Source organism: Chenopodium quinoa, unplaced genomic scaffold (genome assembly GCF_001683475.1).
Source record: "Chenopodium quinoa cultivar QQ74 unplaced genomic scaffold, ASM168347v1, whole genome shotgun sequence".
Lineage (NCBI taxonomy): Eukaryota > Viridiplantae > Streptophyta > Magnoliopsida > Caryophyllales > Amaranthaceae > Chenopodium > Chenopodium quinoa.
The window spans coordinates 3,978,037-4,002,535 of NW_018743285.1; the positions used below are offsets into that span (position 1 = coordinate 3,978,037).

The following is a 24,499-nucleotide window of genomic DNA, read 5'->3' on the forward strand; positions in this document are numbered from 1 at the left end:
ACCGGTTTAGTTAAAAGTGGCAAAATTCAATTACTACAACTACCACGGGATGGCTAACCACCACAGTTTCAAACCAAGCCAGTGACTTCTTCGAACTACATAACACACCACAACCATTCCCATCTTACCATACTTATAATCCGACAAAGACAGCAACAGTGAAAGATATAGTTAAAGACATTTCACGTTACTACGTGTGATATTTAGTTGATAAAATGTTTCAAGGTCATCTTTGTATTTAAAACTTCTTAACTAATAAATGTTTGTGTAATGTGTAATACAAAACATTACTGTAAGCTTATATTTCGTGATTGATTCAAGTTGTGCGACGAAAACTGGAATAAGAGAGATCGTGGAAAAGGTTAGATTTAAAGGTACTGGAACGCAAAGCAGGGTAATTTTTGGGTATTAAGGGATTGGCACAACTGAAATCACCAAAGCCCTTGTTTTATTCAACACCCCCTTCGAAACTTTGTAATTTTAAATTATTGCAGCTAAATCAAAAAACAGATATGAACGTACAAGTAGGGAAAAAAAGACCTATAAATTAATCGTCTCTATTAATCTATCTAAAATATACATTGTGCTTCATGGAACAAAATTTACACCATCCCGGAAAATCAAATTATTTGCATCATGACTGTGCCAACTTCGCCAGAATACCCATATCCAATATCTTAACATCGAGTGATTCATCTACTTTTACAATTCCATCGGAACCATCCACCCCAATCAATTTACCTGTAAACCCTCGTTGTGCACCTCCCATTATCTTGATTTTGTCAGCTTTCCTTGGAGTAATCAAGTCAATCTCATTTGGCAGGGCAGTTATCACCTCACCATTGCCACTTGTTCCAAGTGCAACTCGGCAAGAACCATCCTGAGAGAATAATAAAGATGAGACAGATTCAAGGACACTAATATGAACACGAATATTCAATTGTTTGCATGTATACATTTGCGCACTCCTGCAGATTAGCAGACAAATATGTGGACTTTCATGAAGCATTGTTTACATGATAAGACACTTCAGCAATTCTTGGAATAACTTAACATACAAGAGAAGCCAACTAAATTAATCACACCATCAGAAAAATTCTGAGATTGCAAAGCAATCATAGTCAAACAAAAAAGAACATACCGCTAGCACTTCCTGCACAACTCCCACCATGGAATCATCACCTGACTTGACCACATTAACCAAAATGTCAGGCATGAGCCATAATCCTTCGTTCTCACCACCTGCACATCAACGTTACACGCAGAGACAAAATTAATATATGTTCAGATTCTCTATACATCTAAATTGAGCAAACAGAAGGCTTACTGAGTAAAGCAGCAGATCACCTTCCATACAAATATACCTATAGGTCAGGTTCAAGTAGTTCCCACCAAACATCCCAAATTTTCAAGACAACCCACACAAGAACATCATGCTCATACTACATTTTCCATAAATATACTTGTTAAACTTCACCTCATTGAAAATCAATACATACTATCCTGAAGCAAACAATGTCATTTTATCCAAAGATGAGAAGCTTAAAAGGCCAAGTGGTTTGCTTTTGTTCTAAAAGCCAAGTTCATTTTAATTGCAAATTAGCAATAAATTTTTAATTCAAAAGCTTGCATAATTCCAAGTCTGCGAACATTATATAAGTGACAGATAACATAACTATAAAAGAAATCAATCCATACCACAAAATGACAACAATGTAAAAAAAATAAAAAATAAAAAATAAAAACAAAAAGAGAGAGATTACCAGAGACCAACTTATATTTCAATCAGACCACATTTTCAGAGTGAGCCTTTAAAAAAGACATCCAATAAAAGACCAGGCTTTCAAGCAAGAAACAGTGTAGGCGAAAAGAAAAGTACCAAAAGCAACCTAGCAGTTTGAGCTTGCCTACCTAAAAGAACTAAAATTCTCATGATTCATATCTGGACCTGACGACCACTGGAAAACCATGCTGAAAAATTCCGGGATTTGCAGCCAAAACTTGAAAGACAGTCGTAGCATATAAACCCAATTATTTCTACCTTAGCAACTCAAGCAGAGGTGCTACAAGCCTAGAATATAATTATCACTGGAAAACCACTGAAAAAATTCAGGATTTGCAGCCAAAACTTGAAAGACAAGTCATATAGCTTATTTCTATCCTAACCATTCAAAGCAAAGGTGCTACAAGCCTACAACATGATTACCCAAACACCAGCCCAGGAAGTTCTCTAAAACTATCAAAAATGATACACCCTAATATGCCGCAATTACATTATAGCAATCGACTGATAAATGAGGCTAGCAGTAGATATTGACACCTCTCCAGAGAGATAATCAAAATAGAATACTTAATCAGTGGAAGTAGCTAACCATATTTCAAAGCTATCAACCAACAGGATGTGATTAAATGCAAAAGAGAGAAGAATGTTGTATTGGATGAAGCTCAAAAGGGGGCACAAGAAAGAAATCAAACCTATTGTAGGAGACATCATATCAAGGCCGCCACCACCAGGCGTCATCGGTTGCCCGCCAGGAGTACCAGGTAGATACGACACAGAACTTGGTGTCAAGGGCCCACCAGGTGTTGACGGCATATAAGGACTTGGAGCATTGGCTGGAATGAGGATACAAATCAGTTAAATATTAAAAGAAAGGATCAAGAGACACCAACAGTTCACAAAAAAAAAAAAAATGTGAATGGATAGATAACTTACGATAAGCTGAAGCACCATCTCTTGGGGTCGCAGGGTCAGTATAATTGCCACCAGGAGTTGGAGCCCAGCCTGAAGGAGTAAGGGCATCATACGTTCTCGAGGGGGGACTTCCAGGCTGAAGAGCATTAAGCACGTCAAGCAAATTTCAAGAGAATAAAAAATTACTTGCTATAAAACATTTAGAAATTAACCCATACCCGATACTGTGGACTTGTTCCCCAAGAAGCGGGATTTGCTTCCTCCCAGTCATCCCTGACATCACAAGATCCAGGAATCAGTCAAAAGAACAGATATCAGGAGATTTAAAACAAAAGATACCTGGCAGGGTGGCATTCATCCAAAACAATCAAAATTAACACTTTCTTTCGGCAATTTACTTAATAATCCATTTAATATACTTTCATCATCCATTAATTTTCAGCAACTAATAATGTATATTCGCTTAATTAACCACAACAGCCTCTTCGACAATTTTTAGCTTGGAAAGGGCATGTCTACAGCTCAAGAAAAGCAACTTCCTCCATTCCTTTGATATTGCAACTTAACTCTTTACGAAGTTTCACAAATAACACAACATAACCATTTAAGGAAAACAAGAATCTCCTTTTACACTGCAAACACCAACATACCCTTGTCGACACTTGTTGCTTTAGTTTATACATGCAATCACATTGCAAGTTTGCAATTTTGCCTATCTTACTTATTCCAACTTCTGAAAATCTTGTACACTTCCCCCATGTTGCAACATTACAGAAATGGAGTAAAGTATAAAATATCAACATAGCCTTTTCAAAAAATTAATTTTTTGCATTCTAGTCTTATATCTACTAGAGGCCATAATGTTCGACTGGATTACCAAGAAGAACAAAATCAAAGACAAAAGCATAACGACTGACCTGGCTGGACTCATTGGGGCATATGGGTTCCATGCACGACTCCGCATTGGTGTCCTCATACCATCATGAATGGGAGTAGCTAGAAAAAGACAGTAACCAAAGCATGTTAAGGAAACATGACTTATATTTCAGTCACATTGTTATAGCATGATATGCAAAGTTACAAAGACATATTAAAACACCAACCTCGCGCTTCTCTCATAGGAGTCATGTGTGAATGCATTGGTGTGCGTGAAGGATGCATAGGAGTCTCACTGCCCATACCATATCGTGTTGGTTCCCTAAGATGAAAAAAAGGGTAAGATACACGGCATATCACAGAACAACAAAGAATACAGTAAAAAAGAAAAAGGCTATTACCGGTATGGTGTAGTAACCGTCACATTATCAGATATATAACTTCGCTCAACTGTTAAAAAAATAAAAAAGTTGAGCTATTAGCTTCATGGTGTAAGAAACTAAGATGCCTGTCAATAATCACACAGTAAAAAAATACTTGCCTGTGACCTCTTTCATCTGAGATTCCAACTCAACTCGTACAGTTGTACCCTTAATGTCCTTCACACGTCCTCGGTAACCCTTGTAAGGCCCAAGACGTATTTTAATTGTAGTCCCTATGAGAGAATCATGCCCTCTCCCACCTCCTCTATTCCTTCCTCCAACTGCAACATGATCACAAGTTACAATGTATGTTATTCCATTTAATATCAAGGAAAAGTTGAGGGAACAAGCAAAAATACATGCCAAGTTGGAAGAAAATCAACATGGTCACTTCTGAGGTCAATAACACATGCCAAGTTGAAGGAAAATCATGCAAAGGGACTCACAATCTGATTGAGGACCCCTTGGTGGTAGTCTTCCAGGAGATTGTGGCATTCGTTGTGGAGTTCTCAAAATTGACAATGGGTCACCCTGGAAATAAAGAATGATAAAAACGCAAATGAATCAATGAGAACCCGATCATGACCTGGAGTCAGCAAATGCAGTAAAATGATATACTCCCTCCGTCCCTAAAAGAACAACCCTTTTGGCCAAATTTTAGTCCCAAAATGTTCATCCCATTTACATTAAAATACCCTCCAATTTACAATAATATTTGTCAAAATTAGGTTCCCCATGTAAATTTTGTTTTTTCCATGTACTTTTATTACTTTCTCTCTCTACTTTTTTGCAAATCCCATGTAAAATTACCTTTTCAATGTACTTTATTAGCTTTCCCATACATTTGTATTTCCCATTTAAGTTTCTTAATACCCGTAAAAACTCCCCAAAAGGGTCATTCTTTTAGGAAGGAGGGAGTAGAACATACAAGATAAGAACATTATAAAAACAGAATGAACATTGCGAAACAGAGGTAGTATTTGATTAAAAATGATAACCTAATGCTTCCTCTGTTACTAAACATAGTAACACATCTCTTTTCATGGTCTTCAATACAATACTTAGACCATCAATATCATTAACTATATACTCGTATTAGTAAAGATTATGAAAGGTTTTGTAACAGGAGAGGTGTCTATAGAGTACAGACTTGGACATCTGCAATTGAGAGGAACTAAAATAACAAGGGATATGCGAAGAAATTTGTGTACTCATATAGCAAACTAAAACCCAAAAAAAAATAAACACAAGATATTCTTTCCCAATAACGTGAATAGAATCCCTCCCTTGTCCTCAATTAGAAAGAATAAAGATCCTTACTATTTTATTATCTCTGTTTCCTCTTGAGCCACCAACAACTAAACATGACTGAGACTTGGCACATATAAATCCAGCATGCTCAAGGTGATGGCGATCATATATGAACAAGACTCCTCTAAATATGTGCTCAACAGGACCTTGTTTTCCCTGCAAGTCAAAAAGATAATACAAATAAAAATTTTATAAAAAAATAAATAAATAAATAAATAAAAAATACCAATACTACGATATCATAGAGGATATAGAGGATTGCATAATTAAAGGCTAGAGAAGTGCACAGGAATATATAGAAAGATGTATCACACCTTGCATGGCCCCTCAAGAACCCTGACAACATCCTTCACAGCTACAGGGTTCTTTGATCGATCTTGCGCAAACAACTTTTTATCAATTTTGGATCTTATCTCTCTCAACCTCACTAGCACAACCTCAGGGCGATCTGGAACTCCTTTGAGCACCTGAAACAAATATGACATATTCATACAAGAGATCAAAATATAATATTCATTTCCAACAGTTGAGTCACAGACAATCACCTGGAAAGCTTCACTTTCCACTCGTATGATTACACCAAAGCTTGTATTGCTGCACAAGATCACATAAATGTTAATACACAAACAATTCACACAAAATTGTTAAAAAACAAATAAATAAAATAGCTACGGAAAAAATGGATACAGCAAAAAAGAGAGGACGAAGTGATAAGAGAGCTGCTTACTCTAACAGCACAAGATCATGCAGCTCATAGTCTCCAATTTTCGTGACACCTGTTGTCACTTCGGAGCTTTCAACAACATGATCAGCAAAAACTCGAAGCTGCAAATAACCAAAAGTTACACAAAATAGCAAAAAAAAAAAATTAATTCAGGAATCACTCAAGGAAGAACAAGAGACAATGTTGTCAGTTATGTTAAATAGTTAGAATAAAAACAAGGCAAGAGAACTGTACATGTTCTTTAGTTGTATCAGATATTATTATCAGCACATGGCCATCAACCTTCACAACCATACCAGTTGCACCTTCATGAGAGCCAGAAATAACCTTAACATGATTCCCTGGTTCAAAATATTTGCAAAGATCTTTTTCATTAATCGCAAGTGTTTTCTGCAAAACCAAGAGTGCATGTAAGATACATAAACAAAATAATCCTTAAAAATAATGGAGCATTTTATAATTTAGAAGCAATTTTGGTACCGGAAGGCCCTTCTCATTTGGTCTTATGTGTACATTTCCATCCTCGACTTTTTCAACCCATCCCTTCAAATTCTTAAGATCTCCCTTTACAATAATAACAGCATCACCTTTCATGAAATGCCCTTTCTTTCTATTTGCAAATAAGGTTGACAAACTGCCAATGTCACCATCACCTTCACCGGGATGTCGGAACTTCTCCAACTCATCAAAAGTGGGTTGTATGTTCTGAGTACTGATTGATTTTATGGATACAGATTTAATCAAGAATCCATCCTTAAACATCATTCCGTTTATATTTTCATAGTAATCCCCTGTCATAGCATCCCTCCTTCGCTCAACACGTATGTGCAGATCCCTAAGAGCAACAATAAGCCCAAAAGCAAGAGTCAACGGCTAACCAGGAAGAAAATCCAGCTACAACAGGGGGGGGGGGGGGGGGAGCCAAGTCAATACCTAGCTTCCTCTATATTCATAAATCGAGGCGGAGGAACAAAAGCTTTTTTCTTGGCGACATCTCTACCCTCCTGAAAATGAAACAGTAAGCACGAGCATAATTCCAATTCACAAGCAGATCAAAAATACAAAATGAACCAAAGTACACAACAGTTAATGCAAACATCTAACAACCATCAATTTCTTCCAATATTGATGTCAAAAGAGAGGTAATGGCATAATACAGCGTATTAATACATTAACTAAAAGAATTTCCAGCATAATAAGCTACATACCAACTTGTTAGCAAGAACTTGCAAATCTATCCGTGGAATCAACTTCACTGTTACTCTTTGCCGTACATTGTCCACATCCAAAACCTACAGAAACCCAGGATAAGGATTTCAGACAAGGCAACACGATCATAAGGTCCAAACATAAAGCACACTTTACCTTTGCTAGATCTCCTTTATAGATCCCAGTTTTCATCCTCACCCAGGTGTCCCTGGAGAGGTCAATCGCTTTTGTTTCAACAGACAGAACATCGGTCATTTCTTTGATCGGGACCAGTGTTATTTTGCTAGGAAATATGTTGCGCATACCCTTGATGGCCTGAAAGCAGTAAAGAGTCTAAGTAATAGAAGTAACAAAATAAGTAAAAAAATTTAATATACAACAAAGTTGTCTCTGCTCACCTCTCTAACATGGGCTTCTTTGTCAGCCTCAACATATATAAAATTCTTCAGGTGATCAAGAGCTACAACAGAACGAATTTGCAGCTCGGATCCTTTATCAATAAACTTTTGCATGAGACATACAGCAACCTCCCTTTCACGGCCAATCTGACATATTTCAAACAGATAATAGCTCCGATGTCATACGAAAATGAAAGCAAAGAATGATCTAATCATACAGACATGAAATCATGAATAGCCAATTTGATTAGGATAGGTCAATCCTACCCCACATTTCACCATCCACAGCTTGGGATCCTGAACAGATGGCAAAAGGGCCTGCTGCTCCACATCTGTGGTCTCTTCATCATACTCTGCCTGACTAGACCGAGCATACCGTTCCTGTATTCTCCTCTCAAGATCTTCAACATCTTCTTCCTGCTCCTCTCTCGGCAGCAAAGGTCGCCGATGCATCCGTCTCTCATCTTCCTCGGCCATATCTGCTGAGTTGTCTACAATAAAATCTGCACACACAGGTAATATTGAATAAGAACTGCAAATAATGATAGCCAATGCCCTGTTCAATTCAGTTGATTTTTACTAAACTAAAATTGTTTAACTGAATAACAGTGATTAAAGGTGTATTTCAGGTTGTTAGATCTTTGCTAATTAAGACTGATTTTTACTCCCTCAGAAAGCTGAATAAAACTAATTTATAAATTATAATGATTAAAACAATTATAAAATCACTCACTGTTGTTTCCCAGAATAAGTTCCCTTATATATAAATTTCTCCCTCCACATCAACTTTTTCCCCGCTTCAGAACAATCTGTTGCCATTTGTTCTCTCCGTATCCAAGAACAACTAATTTATTAGATTTGAACACACAATTATCCTTAACATTTGTGCCATAAGAAAAAATGAATAGATTTATAGGGATCATAGGGGAGGGAATAACACGTAATTGAATTTTACATATATAAGCTTGAATTATACTGATTAGAACAGGATTTCCTGAATGTGACTTTTATCAGATTTATAAAATTAGTTACTGAATTATCATTTATATATGTTTAAAGAGAACAAAGCCTAAGAAACAATGCTAAGGAATACTTCTAATGTTTCACAATAGATGTAACATTTACAACCTTGAGGTCCAACTTAATAAATTTGACCACATTTACTCCCTCCGTTACAATTCCTTGCACAGGATTTTATACAAGAGAAGATTTAGGAGCTAAAAATGGGTTGGTAAGGGTGGGGCCTAACTCAAAATAAAATTAGAAAAAGAGTTACTTTAAAAAGAAATGGGACAACCAAATTGGGACACAACAAATAGGAAAATGGATTAAGTAGACTGGACAAATAGGGTAATATGACGATAATATATTATCATATTATATGGGATTTTTAGGTTGGTCTCAATGTAAATTAATTGAAAATCAACCATTTTCTCCCTATATTTATAAATACATAATTGAAGACAAAATTTATAAATTTTAATAATCTTTGTAACATAACTCACTTCCTTTTGTTCCTTTAGTATTATTGTCACGCATTGGCGGAGCCACATTAGAACAAGGGAGGACAGTTGTCCCCCCATTTTCGAAAAAAAAGTTTTTTTTTTTTAAAAAAAAAAATCAAGAAAATACAGTAAAAGGCTATAAATATCATATACTTACAGTAAATATCACAATATTGAATATGGTTTGGTGGTTGAGTCCTTAGTAAGGCTGTGCCTTGGTCTTAGGTTCGATTCCCCACTCTACTATTTTTCAGCTTTTTTGTTTTTTTTTCCCCTACTTGTTTTTTGATTACTCTAATTTTCAATAGTCTTTTTAATTTTATTTTTCATTTCCTATTTCTTGTTTTAGGATTTTTAATTTTATTATGTGCTTAAACTCTATTTTTTTACATTTCTAATAAATAGATTACTATTAATTAATTGTTTGTAACTGTGTTTTAACTTTTATTAATACATACGAAATACATATGTAATAATATGATTGATTTGAGAAAGTTGAGTTTATTTTTTCGAATGTAACTCAAACCCAGACCCTTCATATCTACCATCAATTTGTTCTAACGATAATTATTTGACTTTATGATAAGGTAATTAATTCGTATATATCAATTAAGTGATTACATAACGGGATTTACAAACATAAATTTATTCATTTTTGTTGGATAATTTTCTTAATATACAATAAAACTTTTTTATTCCTCTTTTGCCATATAGAAATAATTGGCATATGTGATTTCAAATAAATATTAAACAATTTAGGTGATCAATTTTTTTCTTGAGATTTTTGCCGAAACTTTAACCTCCAAAATTTGTCCCCCCGAATTATAAATCCTGGCTCCGCCACTGTTGTCACGTTTACCTTTTTTAAGAAATTTTTACAAATATTGCAACAAACATATTCTAGGAAAACAAATATCTTTGTTTACACTATACATACCCGATATAACCTTAACTTACAATACTTGTAATTTTGGTTAAGGGTTCTTGCAAATACTAAAAATCACATGGACAAGTTTGTGATCATCTCTCTCTCTCTCTCTCTCTCTCTCTCTCTCTCTCTCTCTCTACCTTTAATTTTGTGCACGTTCCCCATGTTGCAATTTAAAGAACTTTAAAAGTATGAATATAGATTATTACTGCGGTATTTTATTAAATTTTCCTAATGTGTCTATGTGCATTTTCTAAATATCAACTACTTTACGATTGTACTAATATGTAATTATGATATCACTAGTCAAAGTTAATTATTTGAGACCATGAAAAACAATATGTTGCATTCAATGTGATGTAAAGGAAGAATTAAAAGATATGGGCAAGCACCCATAAAGCTAGTTTTATATATATACAGCCACAAAGATAGTTATGTGGCAAAGACGTAAATATAGACATTTACATACAAAGGCAGCTGAATATTTTTTAAAAAATCAAGGCACACTTAAAAGTGTGATGCCAGTGGGTCTGGCTCTCTTACAATTGAGTCAATAAAGAAGATGCCCATGGGTCCATACTATTTCAAATTGTTTGTAATTTTTTTGCAATACTTTTAGAAAATAACCAATTGGGCACACAATTACAGTGACCAGGTAAGTATCTGCATAAAAAAAAAAGCTCATGGCACAAGACATAGGTTGAACACTAAACTAAACTGAAAGCAAAAAACAAGTAACTGATAAGCACTTATTGGATAAATAACATAATTAGCCTCTAAATAACCATCAATCTCTTATGTCATACTACCTCTGAACCTGAAAGATCTTGACATTTTAGAATGTGTCCATAGTTAGAAGACTTTAACAATTAATTTTCACTATTACGTATTTCAAAACAGTCATGTGGGATTTTGTTTGATTTGTCTCGGTATTTAGTTTTCAAATATCAATTTTTTATAATTTTTAGCAATACAAAATTAGAGGTATTAATGGTAAAAGATTGCATTGGAGTCCGTGCATATAGTGAGTGTAAAGAACTTTTGAAATTAGAGGTAGTACATAATTATCAATAGTGTAAAGTACGAGACATAGGTCGAACACTTAAACTAGAGTAAAAGAATAACAGTGTGGCTAATTTTACAGAAAATTGGAAACAGTGAACCATCGTAGATGAAGTCTTCAAAGGGATAAGGATTTGAGAACACTAGGTATTATGTTCAAAAGAAAACCACAAGGAGAACACTGATATAAATATAAGGATGCACAGAGACAAACAGTCAGGTAAGACACAGATGATGCTGTGTGCCAAGTCTTAGCTATTGAACACTAATAAATAAGGCAGTAAGAAATAACTTAGGCAAAAGTCAATAAAATTAAATCTTCACAGGAAAAACGCAGACCATTAAGCATTTCCAAGAGTCATTGTAGGCAGAAATTGATCTCTAGTTTCCTTCTAACTACAAAGATTTGAGAACTGCAACTAGTAATATTCTCGAAATACATAGCATCCTGTAACCATTCCTTCGGGCTAGAGATACATGCTAACTTTGTCAACTTGAGAATGATGCACTCTAAAATTGTCAAATTAAGAATAACTTCAATTAAAATCATTGCTGCAGTATACTATGCCATTCTTATTTCTCACTCATATACAATTGAGGAACAAGAAATTTTCTCCAGTCTCCATTTAGTACTTCAGAATTAACCTTATTTCTATGCTATTTGCTCTTGAACACAGACAGCAAGAGACTGCTTCGAGGTAACATTACACAAAGGATTCATAAAAGTAGGATATCAGCTATCATCGCAAATATGTCATCAATGTTAATGAATGGCATCAAGCAAAAAATTAAACCACTACGTATCTTCCAAGCGAGCATAGGGATCCACCACGTCAAAAAAAACATCTAGTTACAAGATCCATACTCCATTACTCCGTATACCATAGAATCATCCTAGTGATTATTTGCAAATCATATCTCCAAGCAGGTTCTTTAAGGACACTACATCGCAGAACTGTAAAATTCATGCTGGTGCAGTTATTTGCACAGAGAAGGAAACATGTGATTTGCTAAACTTAATCGTACATAAGTAAAGGTAAGAACAGACTGTTCTTGTTAAACATGAGTACCCAAGAGGCCAAGAGCCCAAGATCACATAAACCATATCATGAACTTCCAAAGATGCCATATTCAGAAAATTACCAAAAATGATCACTGGATTTAATCAAACTTAACCAAAGCTCTTACTTTATCATCTTTTAATCGAACAAACTAAGAACAATAAACCCATGACACCAGATCAAAAAATGCAGAAAAGTAAACTCAAATTGTCATTGCTCACACAAAAATCACTCCATATTTACTCACACCAAAATAGGCCTCTCGACCAGCATCAATCTATTTAATCCTCAACTTTTCGGAGCATAATCGACACCCAGATAACACTAAACGTCTTGCTTAATTCACCCTAACTTCTCCATTTCAATCCAAATCAGTGCATCATCAGAACCCACTACTTAAGCAAGCCAAATAAAATTCAAAGCTACCAATCAGATAAAAATTCCAAACAAGAGCCAATTTCCACTAAACAAGCTATTTCAGCTAAAATTAATAAATAAAAAAAAAACATAATCAATTCATCAAATAAAAAAAAAAAAAAGAAACTTAATTCATAATATCAAGAACAAAGTAGAGAAAAACAATTTACCATCTTCTCCATCCTCCTCTTCTTCATCCTCATCATCAACTTCCGCCGCAATATCATCAATAAACCCACCTCCACGGCTCTTCTTATGGCGGCGCGCGCGAGCATAAACATCATCGTCTTCTTCCTCCTCATCATCGTCTTCCTCCGCAACATCATCGATAAAATCCGATCTCCGACGCTTCTTTTCGCTTGCTTTAGCCCCTCTTCCGCCGCCATATTCGTCTTCATCGTCTTCATCCTCGGGTTCTTCTTCGTACAGATCTTCGCCATACTCATCACCATCTTCTGGCTCCAAATCTTCGTCGTCTTCGTATTCGTCTCCTCTAGGCATGATTGAATTTGCAAGATCGGCGAGAAAATTGGGGTGATTTAGAGGTGAATTTGGGGATTTTTAGGTTTGAATTCTAGGGTTTTCAGAGAAATAAAAGCCCTAAAGAAGGAGAGAGAAATACTTCGTATGAAAATTGATAAGAGAAGCGGGTAATTGTTTTGGATGAGTGATGAGTGTGGAAGACCCGTGGAACTTAAACGGGTCGGGATTTGGGTTGTTGGGGTTTTTCGGGTCGGTTGAATCTATCTACAATCTACCATTCTAAACCCAATCAAACCGATTGATATTGAGACCCGATTCGACCTAAAGCCGATCGAATCTGACTTGAGATTTAACTTAGGTTCAATTCACATGATCTCATCTAGTATGGTATGAAATTTTTTAATTTGATCCTACTAATTTGATTGTCAAAGTTACCAAAATATATAATAATCCGTAAAATAAAAACATATCAAATGAGATGTCATTACGTTCGTATTAATATGTACTTTCCAACTATAGAAGTTTCATAGTTTTTTAAATAACGAAATTTAATTAGAAATATATAGGAGATTTCAGAACAATAGGTAAATCAGAATAACAGTTTTACTACATGCGCCAACACTGTACTAATCAGAGGAAAACTTAAAAACAACGAGCTCCATCAACACTAGTGAAAGAAAGGAAAAGGTCATAGCAAGGATAATAGTTTGAAGGGTGCTTGTGTTTCTCCATGAAGGATCTAAGAAAAGGAGAATGAAGTTAGACCACACACTGTATGCAAACTACAAAGTGTTAAAAGAGTTGAGTGAAATATTGAGGTTTGAAACTTTTTCGAGTGAAGAGGTATAGTTGGCTTAGGTGGCGAGTATTTCACAACCATATCGTTAATATGGGGGAGAGGACAAGAGGAAGGGAGGTTTGGGTTGTGGAAAGTGCGAATAAAAAGATTAATGTTATGATACTATATTAATATTCAATCAGCCTCCTAAGGAATAGGGGAGTGTATATATAAACATGTATTTGGAATCGAAACCAATATCCGATGGTTTCCGTTCAAAATGTTTACAAATCAACCCCGACCCTGACCAGCTTTGGTTTCGAATCTAAAATTACATAAGTTCCTACTTAATTATTGATAACTAGTGTTAAGAAGAAAAAAAAGTAACATTTTAGTTGCATAGTACAGTTTCCTCATTCAATTTTGGGTGTCTCAAATGTTGTTCCTATTTCTTTTCTTTTCATTTTTAAATTACTTGAAATGACTATACTGCCCCTATTTTTTTGGATTTCCATACAAATTACCTTTACTTTTTAAGAAAGCCCCAATTTCTCAATTGAGAAACATAGGTTGTTTCTCTAGTGGCAGTTTAGTTAATAAATACATCTACAATAGTGGGTGATGTGGCATTGGGTTCACGGCGTGAGTACTCCATCCCACCTTCACCTTCTTCATTAGGCCACCATCTTCTTCATTAGGCCACCATCTTCTTCCTCCTCTATTCATCTTTTTTGTCTTCTGGTTCACCACTCACCAGTCCACCACTTTCTCACTTCTTTATTCAAACCCCAACACCACGACAAACTCCAACCCAAACACTACCGATTCCGGTCGATTTCAACGAAAACCCTAATATAAAAATATATAAATTAAGGGTATTGTTAACCCTAAAGGACATATGAGCTTTCCCTCTTTCATTAATTTTCTTCATTGAAGAGTGGGAATTGAAGATTTCTTGACCTCCATTGCTACAAATTTGAGGATTCCTGAACTTCTGATATTAACGTCGACATTCACGCCATTTGGGTAGTTGGCACATGGTAATATGAATTGACTAATGTATCCTCAACTTATCAAGGGAAAAGCCCATTATACCCCCTTGAGATATTAGTAGCGTTTTTCATGTTGAGAAACTTGTATTTTCTCTTACTTTTTCCCTAGTTTTTTTGCCTTTTTTTAATTAGCTAGGTTAAAATCCCGTACAATGCACGGTTGTAAATATCTTTGACAATAATATTACAAAATATAAAGTATATAAAAGATATTCAGAAATATTTCATTTGGGTATATATGGAATATGATTCTCAAACTGAAAAGAAAATATCGGTATAAATAATTTACTTAAAGATTTTGGAAAAAAAAAGGCGGGAAAATTACAAAGTAATGACAAGTGTCATGAAAGGATTTGCTTTTAGTATAGGTTAATAGATGTTGTTGTATATTTATCATAATAACTTTTTTCTTTAATGTACTTTTATAGATTTTTTGTACTTTTACACACTCCTAAGAGCAACTCCAATGGTTGTAACTAGGGATTTGCTTGCAATTTTCAAAAGTCTATAGCTACTAGCTTGACCATTGGAGCTATAAAATAACAATTAGCTTGGCCAAGCAAATTAGCTTGGCCAAGCTAATTTACTTGAGAAAAAAGTTTTCAAACTTTTTGGAGATTTTTATATTAAAATAAGGGTTTTTTGTCAAAAACTACGTAATAAAATGTAAATTTTGTGAGAAACTACCAAATAGAAAAATTGTTATAAGAAACTACCTAATAAAAGGTAAAATGTTGTTAGATACTACCTTTAACCGAATATTCCACCATTAACCTAATTTTATGACGTTGACCCACCTCAAAACACCCCAAAACCACCACGGGGGTTGATTTTCAAGGTGGTAAGGTTGTTTTCGGGGTGATTAGAGGATATTTCGAGTTGGTGAGGGTAGTTTCGTGATTCGAGATGTTGGTTTTTGGGGTTATAGGTGGTGGTTTTGGGGTTGGAAGGTGGTTTCAGCGTGGTGGAGGCAATTTCAAGTAGGTTGTGTTGGTTTTGGGGTGAAAGCAGTGGTTTTGGGGGTGTTTTGAGGCGAGTCAATGGTGGATTTCCCACAGAGGTAGTATTTTACAACATCTTACAATTTGTTAGGTAGTTTCTTACAACATTTAACCTTTTATTAGGTAGTTTGTTACAACATTTTTTTTATTAGGTAGTTTCTCACAAAATTTGGGCTTTATTAGGTAGTTTTTGACAAAAAATCCTTAAAATAATTAAATTTATAAAGTTTATCAAGAAAGTCAATTTTTTTTTTTGAAGAAACCCCAAAGGGCGAGATTAATTAATTAAATCAAGCGAAGCAAGCTCCAATACACGGGGCGAGATAACACTACTCCATGATCATTGGCCAACCTCCCAAGGTTGAAGATGAGCCAATTCATGGGCTATTTTGTTCCCACCTCTTCTCACAAAAGACCGCTTAATATTAGAAAAACTATTACAAAAGGCAAGAATATCATCTATAACTAAAAAGAAAGCACTAGAGCCACTGGACTTATTTCTAAGAGCATTAACAACCTGCAAACAGTCACTTTCCACCATCAATTGATCCACCCCTGCATACTTCGCTAGCTGCAACCCAATTAAACATCACTTCCTTAGCCTCAGCAATTAATGTCTCCCATCTGTCGTAGGACTAGGAAGTGCCACACGCACACACCACCCCTTCCTTGTCTCGTAGCACAGCACTAGTGCCTAACACACCCACCTGTCTTGCATCACACATTCACTTTGCACCAACCTATCTCTGGAGGAGACCACGAAGAAGAAACAACCCTTCCTTCTTCAGACATTCGGCTTCTGCTCTTGCTTAGTTCCTCGTTGACTTTACTACAAGTCTTCTCAGTATAGCTCATAATGTTGTTTGGAATTCGCACCACTCTTCCATAACCCAAGAGTTTTGAGCACCCCATATAGCCCAGCAAGTTGTAATGATACTCGCAGCATCAAAATCATCAAATTCAGCCAAACAACCTTCCCACCATTCTAATATGCTGCTAGTCCTTGAATGAGCAACGTGTGCAAAACGACTCTGACTCCAAACATCACGAGCCAAGCTGTAATCTCTAAGGGCATGTATAGTTATCTCAAATTCCTTCTCACAGATACAACAGTCCGATTCATAGCCACTAATACGGTAACTTATGTTGCGGCGAGTAGGAAGCACATTTTGGCAAGCCCTCTAAGCAAAAATTTTGACACGAGGGAGAACTTGGAGCTGCCAGATTCTTTTCCAAATGGAGTGAGCAGCAGCTGACGGAGCTGTAACACCCTAGAAATTTCTTTCCTTTAAAATACCTATTTTGCCCTTTTTAAAATACGAAATAGGAAAATCTAAGATATTACCGCCACCGTGAAAACGGCTAAGACAAATATCAAAGACACACAGCGGAAGACTTTCTTTAAAACCATTCAAAACAAGTCAACTTAAAAGTCAAACCAAACGAAAGTAAAATCAAACAAAGTCTAACAAAGTCAACCTACAGCTTGGAACCATTGTAGGCCCTTAAAACCAAACAATACTGAAAACCCTTTGTGTTAGTCTTATAAGCATAATAAATAAATAATATTCAAAGCAAATAAAACACATCATATTCCTATGGAAACTAAGCATGATTCGCTATTCACTCATGTCCATCATGAAAATGCTTCAACACCTGAAAAACTTCTCTCTACTTGTCCCCATTACTCGCCATTAGAAATGGGTCGTCGTAGGGCCAAGGTAAAACAAACATATAACACATAATCAGTAATGCTGAGTACATAAGCGTAATAAAACACACTACATGCTTTCATCCTATCATCACATAACTTACCTTGTTACACCTGTAAACAAGTATACAAGACATTCAACACTTAACTAGACAAATACCAATGTCCATTTAATTTGATTACGCATCGAACAGGTTTCCCCCTAACCTACCCCAATAAAGGGGTACTAACACGGGAGCTAACCACGCTAGTATAAAAGAACCACTCGTAAGTGGCGGAATCCCTGCGCATAATAAAAAGGAATATACAGCGTCATATACTCTCAGTAAAAGTTATGGTAAAAAATAAAGTCGCATAACTCCCCCCATATGTTTATACTCAAGGTATATACGTTCCAAGAGTTTTGGTGCGTAACCTCTTTCACTTTACGTTGCTTTACATATTATTATACTTGGTGATGACTCTCAAACCATAATACAATCAAACATTATAATTCATTCAAGAAATCAAACATACCAATTTAATTCTTGAATAATTAGTGACCACATAAATTTAATGTTGAACCCTTTTTAAACTACCTCGGTGTTAAATAATACCTTAAGCGCATAAAGCACCACAAATCCTATCCCTCGGTGTTTAGAACACCTTAAGTGCACTTAAGCACCAAAAATATAATTTAATCCTCGTGTACATAAACACTTAAATAACTCCTTCCTCGTGCTTATAGCATCAATAAAAATTATATAAACCATAATAAAATTTCCTTTTCATATTTTAAACCAAATTAAACATTTAGTTTAATTAAACATGCCTTCCATCATGATAATAATAAAAATGTGGTTCATAATCAACATGCCAATATAATTAATTCCAATCACCAATTCTTCATAAATAATTCATACATCACAAATCATTTACCAACATCAATCATACAACAAATTCCAACCAACACATGTCATGATACTACTTGGAATTAATTAAACAAAGCCTAGAATGCTTCTACATATTCAAATAATTACCAAGTACGCAAACGTCGTACCTTGAATATGATCTCAAAATCGCCACGACTAAATAACATCACTGTAACACCCCCAAAATTCGGGTCATTGTAAACAATAAGAATAACCCTTTTCTTTCAAAACTGACCATCGAACCTTGAGAGTGTTACTACTACACTTATTTTCCATAGAAAATAAATGCAAAGCAAAACGAAATACCATTTATAACTAAGTGATCTAAGTGGCGACAAGAATAAAATAGTCGTTACATCCAAACTGTAAAACATTTTAAAACATTAAATGAAAGGAAAATAACTAAGTTCAGAGTTAACAAAAAAAAAAAGGTCTTAGTTACGTGATTATTCTAACGTCTCCTCACACGTAACCGAGTACCCTTTAACCAACCTGAAAAATAAATCAGAAACAAAAAAAGAGAGAAAACTCCCAAAATCAGATAAACTGAGTAATTCCAACTCCATCCCGTAAAATAATAATTTTAGTTCGAAAACATTTTACCCAACACACTTTTATCGACACCATAATAATAAGTAAAGAAAAAAAAAATCAAGTTGTCACATAAAATTTATTACTTTAATTAAGAAAGGGGAAGAGAATGCCAGTAAGCCGGGACTAGTCCCAGTCACCACCTACTTCACAGAGGGTCACGCGTAACCCCAAATGGCCATAAATTAAACAGAATGTCCCTAGTGTGCACACCCCTCACTAATACCCATTGATTAGGAGGAAGACTAAACAGCAATATACGCCAATTTAAACCAACTAGTAGCAACCATAACCACTAGTGGGCAACCTGTTCTTCACCCTTTCGGGTTTCATTTCCCTTCTTAATTTAATGTACATCTTACTAGATTGAATTGTCTGATCACATTGCACACGAGTATTGCACAAAATCAATTTAATCTCAAGTAACAATATTTTAGCTTCAATATTTTTAAAACAGAGTCATTTTACAAGACATACTAGTTACAACTCGTTTCTCAATAAGTCTTGGAGACCATCAATCACATATAATCAATCATCCAATTCCCAAGATTTTAATTATATAAAACTCATACGATACCAAATAATCAAATTTTTGAAAATATTATACTAGTACACAATTATAGAAAACTAGTATATAATATAATTCCAGAATATCATACGGTAACACATCCATCACGTATAATTATGTAAGCACATAGTTGGCACACAATAAATTTAAAACGATTCCTAACGGGACTCTAAACACGGTGGACATTGAAAATTACCTTGAATTGTGCGTAAATCTCAAGGTAAATAACCTCCAAAACGTTCACCTAGTAGGCCTCCGTCTACAAATAAACAGATAATAATACTAAGTCAGTAATACCATACGCTATGCCTCCAACTCGTTTACATAAGTAGTACGAAAGAAAACACTTTTTTTTATTTTTGTAACAAAAGAAAAACATAAAAAAAAAAATAGAAACGAAATCGTAAAGGAAAATCAGTAATGCTTTTCCTATTAAAGTCCACTAAAAGGGTAAGGAGTCAGTGCTCCTAAGAAACTCCACCACCATTCTACGGGTTGCAACCAGCTTCAGGTATGTTAACCTTCTTCCTCCCTTCGCCCCTTTATCATTTCTCACTTATGTGTTGTATTTTTATTTTTTTTTTCAAGGAAAAAGGGTATATACTAAGAGCAGTTTGGTGAATTTGGCTATTTCAGAAGAAGGTGTGCTAATACGGAAACGGTGTTGACGGCAAGTGGTAGCTATGGTGGTCTAAGATGGAGACAAGAACAAGATTCAATTTGAGTGCCAAATCGTCGGGTTCGTCGACGGAGTTACGGGTTTAGCAATGAAAGGTGTTAATTAAAGACTACTAGCCGAAAATTAAAGCTTGATTGACTAGTTAAAGTCATCTAGATAAAGAAGAGATTATGAGCTATTTGAGCTCTCATACCTATTGATCAATGGAGATAAAGGGTGGAAGAAGAACAGTAGTTCTCTTTTTTTTTTTTTTTTTTTTTTTTTTTTTTTGAGCTCTCATACCTATTGATCAATGGAGAATGGAGATAAACTCACGGCCAGCAATTATATAATGTGGGAATTGGGTGAGATTGAGGTTTGTGATAGATTCAAGAAACTAACTATGATAAGGTCAAACATTCAAATTTTAGATAAAATAGCTTTCAAATAATTTGTTCCTGGATTATCCCAAAATCAGTTTTTTTTTTTTTTTTTTTTTTTTTTTTTTTTTTTTTTTTTTTTTAAATCTGAAAATAATAATACTTATATATTTTTCTCATATAAATTAAACTAATGGACATATGATGGATATTGGAGTATGAAATAAAAAGTTGCCAGAAGAAATAAATTTCACTTTGTTTACAAATCTCACGGCAAAGGATAGAATTTTTTTTTAAAAGATATATTATTTGAAAAATAACTATAAATTTAAAACTCAATACTAGAAAAATCGTTGATTAAATATACTCAAAAATTTGGGGTATTACAATCACTCACCTGGAAATCTCCTACAAACCAAAATTACAAAGAGAAATTAATACCTATTCGGCTATTCCACACAAATTTCCAGCAATATATACACTCTTTAAATCACTCATAAACCCTCTAAAACAAGCTAAAATTTAATTTAAAACCCTTACTTTTATTCCCAATTAATGGGTAATTAAAAATCCTTTCAAGAAACATAATTACAGCTTATATATAAAAATTCCAGCTTTATTAAATCATTTAAAATTGATGTAATTGTGTTTTAAAACACTTATTTCAATAATTTAAATCACCCATAAACAATTTCCATCAATATACATAAACTTAGAAACCTAGGGTTTATAATTTTGGGCTTTTTAATTCAAAACTAAATCTTAAAATTTATATACAAAATACTTATTATCAAACATCATAAAAATCATCACAAAATCCAAAACCAATAATTAAATAAAGGCTAGATTAGGATTAAAAACAAAAGAGATTTTATTTTTGTTTAAACACCGTAGAGCCACGACACACGGCTGGGCTGTTGCCGCGCCCGCCGGTATCGCCGCGGCTGCTGGCGTGTTCGCTGGTGGCTGCGGTGACCGGCTGGTGGTGGTTGCGATGGTGGCCGACCGGCCACGTGTATGTGTGGGTGTGTAGAATAAAAAGAAAGGGGAAGGGGAAAAATAAGAGAAAATAAGAGAGAGAAAGAGAGTGGTGCCTTGGGTATTCTCCACCTTAGGCAAAGTTTAATTTGCCCATGTGATGGGTATTTATACTCCCTTTCTAAAACCCTCATAAACTTAAATTCCCTTTTTACCCTTAATGATCTCTTTCCTATTCAAACTAACATTTTGACTTTCCTTAAATACCATTGACTTTAAAATTTCCTTTTATAATTTTTTTTTTTTGAAAAGAAAGTTAATTCATTAATGGAAAAGTCATACGACATCTACAATATAAATCAAAACTAGCAAATACAATACAAACTGAATCAAATAATATTCTAATTTGACAAAACTACGATCGTTGTTATCTAGATCTGACATTTCTAAATGCTCTCTTTCACACTGCTGTTTGATACAGCTTTTCACGAGGGGGTCTTTCGATCTATTGTAGCTTTGGAATCGAACACCATTCGATACAATTGGTTGTAGATGTAGAATTAACCTCCATGGCAACATAGCACAACTCCTCATCAACAAATCAATTTTTCGTACGAAATTAAAGAACATAGCCCCAAAACTCTCAAAAAGAGAGAAAAATTAACCCGATATACGGGTAGAAGTAACCCGATATAAAGATAGAAAAACTCTCAAATAGAGAGACTACAATTATTGTGAGCATAAAGTAAAAAACTAGTAAGAAACTAAGAGATTAGGGGCTTACCATCAACCAAAAGGTTGGTGGTAGCCCCTAGAAACAAGATTTTTTTTTTTTAGGGTTTTTGAGGAGGAAGAGAATAAGAGGAGAGGCGGAGAGGAAGGGTTGAATGATATTTCCTTTTATAAAATAATATGCCCCAAAGTTTCCCAATCATGAAATAAAATATTTTCAAGATTGTTAAAGAATAAAAAAAAACTTTTAATTAAAATAATTATTTTTAAATTAACGAAACACCATGAATAATTCATTTCGAATTATTTAAATATTTAAAGAAATACCAATTTAAATTATAATACGTATAAAAATACGGGGTATTAAAGGAGCCTCCTCCTCACGCTTCCAATCATCATCAAACATGGCCTTGTAAGCTGACTTGACAGAATAATCCCCACATTTCTCTAAGTCCTAGCATATATTATCACTAGGCAGCCTAGAGCTCAAGGGAATGCTTGCAATCCGGTCACATTCGAAAGGCAGAAAAAATTGGTGCAATTTCTCATAATTCCAGCCAACACCAGCAGGCAACAACAACTCACTCACTCGCATATCAGCATTACCTTCAGCTCTTGGGGAAATAATCAAACGGGACTGAGTACTAGGTACCACGGGTCCCCCCAAACCCAAATAGACTCACCATTCCCAACTCTCCACTGCATTCCCCGACGAATTCACCCACCTAGCCTTCGCAATGCCCCTCCAAGTATAGCTTGGGTTAATGCCAATGTCAGCCTCCAAGAACGAAGAATTAGGATAGTATCGACCTTTAAGCACTTGCTCTAATAAACTACCCGATTTCAACAACAATCTCCAAGCTTGCTTTCCCAACAACGCCTAATTAAACAACTTGAAGTCCCGAAACCCCAAGCCACCTTCATTCTTGGGTTTACATAACTTCTTCCAAGCAAGCTAATGAATCTTACGTTCCCCTTGTTTTTTACCCCACCAAAACTGAGCCACCAAAGACCGTAACTCATCACAGAAAGACGATGGAAACTTAAAGACACTCATCGCGTAGGTAGGGAGAGATTGTGCTACCACCTTTACCATAACCTCCCTACCCGCCTTGAAAAGCACCTTCCCCTTCCAACCTTGGAGCTTCTTCCAAAGTTTCTCCTTAACTGCCCTCGTAATCACCTTCTTAGACCTCCCAACCACCGTAGGCAAACCCAAATAGCGATCATGAATACTCACAATGCGTACGCCAAGCTTACCCGCCAACTCAGTCCATCTTGATTTCAACACCCCTTTGCTAAAAGAAATAGTCGTTTTGTCAAAATTAATTTTTTGACCTAACAACAGCTCATAAGTATTAAGAATGTCCTGAATCACCTCCGCATCATTCACAGCTGCTCTAGAAAAAATAATACAATCATCTGCAAACAATAAGTGGCTAATAGAAGGGGCCGACGGAGCAATACGAACACCCCGAAGGCTACCCCACTCCTCCGCCTCTCTAAGAAGATGAGAAAAAACCTCTACACACAAGATAAACAAGTATGGAGAGATCGGGTCTCCCTGTCGAAAACCTCTCCTAGGAGAAAACTCATCAGTAGGCCGGCCATTAACAAGCACAGAGAACGTAACCGATCTCACACAGTCCATAACACTACTATACCAATTTTGAGCAAAACCGAATTTATCAAGAACAACCTCCAAAAAATCCCACTCAATTCTATCGTATGCTTTTGACATATCTAACTTCATAACCATGCATCCACCCTTATTCAGCAAATTTTTCATATAGTGAAATAACTCGAAAGCAACAAAGATATTATCAGTAATCACTCTGCCAAAAGTGAAGGCACTTTGATTTACACAAATAATCTTGTCAAGATAAATTTTCAGACGATTGGCCAACACTTTCAAAACCAATTTATACCACATTGCATAAAGAAATTGGGGCACAAAATAGCTACTCCTTCCGTTTTTTTTAAAAGTTACACTTAAGATTTTACACTATTCATATGCCATCCTTGACTTAATTTTTTTTACTAATATA

At 35.2% G+C, this 24,499-nt stretch overlaps 2 protein-coding genes across 2 annotated transcripts; both read right to left on the bottom strand.

Annotated features, from left to right (window-relative positions):
- Window positions 1-431: 431 nt before the first annotated feature.
- Window positions 432-13,109, bottom strand: LOC110735787 (putative transcription elongation factor SPT5 homolog 1). Its single transcript, XM_021915972.1, has 22 exons — window positions 12,779-13,109; window positions 7,903-8,138; window positions 7,636-7,782; window positions 7,394-7,552; window positions 7,237-7,320; window positions 6,962-7,032; window positions 6,509-6,863; window positions 6,263-6,418; window positions 6,032-6,129; window positions 5,850-5,898; window positions 5,619-5,771; window positions 5,314-5,460; window positions 4,440-4,524; window positions 4,113-4,274; window positions 3,973-4,021; window positions 3,799-3,893; window positions 3,613-3,691; window positions 2,914-2,968; window positions 2,717-2,831; window positions 2,476-2,616; window positions 1,142-1,242; window positions 432-880 (listed from the first exon to the last, which is right to left on the bottom strand). Exons 1-22 carry the CDS (start codon window positions 13,107-13,109, stop codon window positions 635-637), a joined length of 3,114 nt encoding a protein of 1,037 aa, XP_021771664.1. The 3' UTR covers window positions 432-634.
- A 3,153-nt stretch (window positions 13,110-16,262) lies between these two features.
- Window positions 16,263-24,384, bottom strand: LOC110735833. The gene is made up of 5 exons (XM_021916015.1): window positions 23,421-24,384; window positions 23,135-23,312; window positions 17,738-17,747; window positions 16,813-17,016; window positions 16,263-16,493 (listed from the first exon to the last, which is right to left on the bottom strand). The coding sequence occupies exons 1-5, from the start codon at window positions 24,382-24,384 to the stop codon at window positions 16,263-16,265; spliced, it is 1,587 nt and encodes a 528-aa protein (XP_021771707.1).
- Window positions 24,385-24,499: the final 115 nt, after the last annotated feature.

What these genes read in the sequence shown, in the direction of transcription:
- LOC110735787 (XM_021915972.1), bottom strand. Translation starts at nt 13,109, where the DNA reads ATGCCTAGAGGAGACGAATACGAAGACGACGAAGATTTGGAGCCAGAA. An exon ending in ACGGTTACTACACCATACCG is followed by an intron (nt 3,894 to 3,972) that starts GTAATAGCCTTT and finishes TTTTCATCTTAG; the next exon opens with GGAACCAACACGATATGGTA. An exon ending in GCCCCAATGAGTCCAGCCAG is followed by an intron (nt 2,969 to 3,612) that starts GTCAGTCGTTAT and finishes TTGTGATGTCAG; the next exon opens with GGATGACTGGGAGGAAGCAA.
- LOC110735833 (XM_021916015.1), bottom strand. Translation starts at nt 24,384, where the DNA reads ATGTGGTATAAATTGGTTTTGAAAGTGTTGGCCAATCGTCTGAAAATT. An exon ending in GGGTAAAAAACAAGGGGAAC is followed by an intron (nt 23,313 to 23,420) that starts GTAAGATTCATT and finishes TGGGAAAGCAAG; the next exon opens with CTTGGAGATTGTTGTTGAAA. An exon ending in GGGGTGCTCAAAACTCTTGG is followed by an intron (nt 16,494 to 16,812) that starts GTTATGGAAGAG and finishes ATTGGGTTGCAG; the next exon opens with CTAGCGAAGTATGCAGGGGT.